At 48.0% G+C, this 1,624-nt stretch overlaps 1 protein-coding gene across 1 annotated transcript in view; it reads left to right on the top strand.

Annotated features, from left to right (window-relative positions):
- Nucleotides 1–623: 623 nt before the first annotated feature.
- The window catches only part of GADD45B (growth arrest and DNA damage inducible beta), a 2,681-nt gene continuing 1,680 nt past the window's right edge, over nt 624–1,624 (top strand). The window contains exons 1-3 of the mRNA XM_015423365.1: nt 624–925; nt 1,076–1,177; nt 1,416–1,624. The exon at nt 1,416–1,624 is cut by the window's right edge and continues 3 nt beyond it. Coding sequence (XP_015278851.1) covers nt 882–925; nt 1,076–1,177; nt 1,416–1,624 — 355 coding nt within the window. The 5' untranslated portion in view covers nt 624–881. The remainder of the gene's footprint in view (nt 926–1,075; nt 1,178–1,415) is intronic.

The raw sequence follows: 1,624 nt of genomic DNA, 5'->3' as shown, positions 1-1,624 counted from the left end.
CCTGACAGATTGCACCTCGCTTTTCTTTTTTTCTCTTTAGCACAAAATAAAATTGCCACTACCGGGGAAACGTTATATATAAAAAGCAACAGCTAAAGAGAGAGAGACTTTTGCAAAATGCAACCAAAAAAAAGTCCAATCTTGCACGCGTGCATTTTTAGATCCTCGCTCGCTGCTTCTCGCAGTTAACCTTTCCACCTTTTCAAATCATCTGGACCATTATTTTATTGTTTGTTTTTTAAAAAATAATAATTCCCCCAAAGAAACTCAAAGGGACTTTGCAAAAGAGAGAGAGAGGGAGAGAGAAAAACCCTGCCCTTTTTTTCTGTGGAAATCCCAGGCCAGCTACAGAAACTTCCACTGCTGGGAAAATCAACCGAAACTCTTTCTCTCTCGTTTTTTTTTTCCTTTCCTCTCTTTTGAAAAAAACTTCACCGGCTTGCGACACTTCCCCACCCCCACGTGGTGGCTTCTAGAAGGCAACCAATCCCGTGTCTCTCGTGGACTTCCTTTGTTGCTTGGGAACCAATGGCAAAGGGAAAAGACCCCGCGAGGCCACGCCCCCTTTGGGGATGTCATAAAAGGTGCTGTCAGCCGCTTTCCCCACGTCAGAAACTGAACGGCTTTTGGAGAAGAATTTTCGTTCCGGATCGGGAGAGTTATCTTGTATTTTGTTTGGTTTCGTCTCCTTTGCCTTGCTGGATTAATTGCACCGTTTCCTCATTGGAACTTGTGGGTTTTGCCTCCTTTTTTGGAGTCCGTCTGCTCGCTCTGCAGTTCGCGGCGCTTGGAGGTGCCGATTTGGAAACATTGCTGCTTTCTTTCGATTCGTTTTGAAACCTCTCTCCTGGATTTGGGTGCCGCTGCGGATTACTTGCAGTATGACTCTGGAAGAGCTGGTGGCTTGTGCCAACACCGAGAAAAAGTAAGTGTCTTTTCCGGAGTCCTTTTAGGGTTCAGAGCAAAATCGTAGAGAATCTTCTTTGAACGAACAGAAAAATCTTTCCCACTTTGGGCTTGGCTTGATTCTCTGGTCTGATTGTGTATGTCTTTTCCCCCCCTTCTTTTTGCAAAGGATGAAATCCGTCAGTGAAGCTGTGGAGGATCTCTTGGTAGCTGCCCAGAGGCAGGGCTGCTTAACCGTTGGCGTTTACGAATCGGCCAAACTCATGAATGTGTAAGTGTTGAATTGTTGTTTGTTTGTTTCAAAACTTGGCTTTTCCAAATGACCAGGTTGGAGGCGGGTAGGCTAGGCTAGCTAGATTTGCACAAAGGGCTTGGTTTTTAAAGAGAGTTTGGGAACCAAACATGAATCTGTTTCATTGGGGGGGGGGCATTTAGCAGCCTGAGATCAAAAGGGGTGGTTGAACTTTGACGGGCCCGATCCTGACCGGATTTCCCTCCTCCTCTTCCAGCGACCCGGACAGCGTGGTTCTGTGCCTGCTGGCCATCGACGAGGAAGACGAGGACGATATCGCCCTCCAGATCCACTTCACCCTCATCCAGGCCTTCTGCTGTGACAACGACATCAACATCTTGCGCATCTCCGGCATGGAGCGCTTGGCGGCCGTCTTGGGGGAGGGGCCGCAGGACAACTCCGACCCACGAGACCTGCATTGCATCC

Source organism: Gekko japonicus, unplaced genomic scaffold (assembly GCF_001447785.1).
Source record: "Gekko japonicus isolate JY-2015 unplaced genomic scaffold, Gekko_japonicus_V1.1 scaffold1634, whole genome shotgun sequence".
In the NCBI taxonomy this organism is placed as follows: Eukaryota; Metazoa; Chordata; class Lepidosauria; order Squamata; family Gekkonidae; genus Gekko; species Gekko japonicus.
The sequence above is the reverse complement of the archived record's forward strand: the minus strand, read 5'-3'. Positions and strand labels throughout refer to the sequence as shown.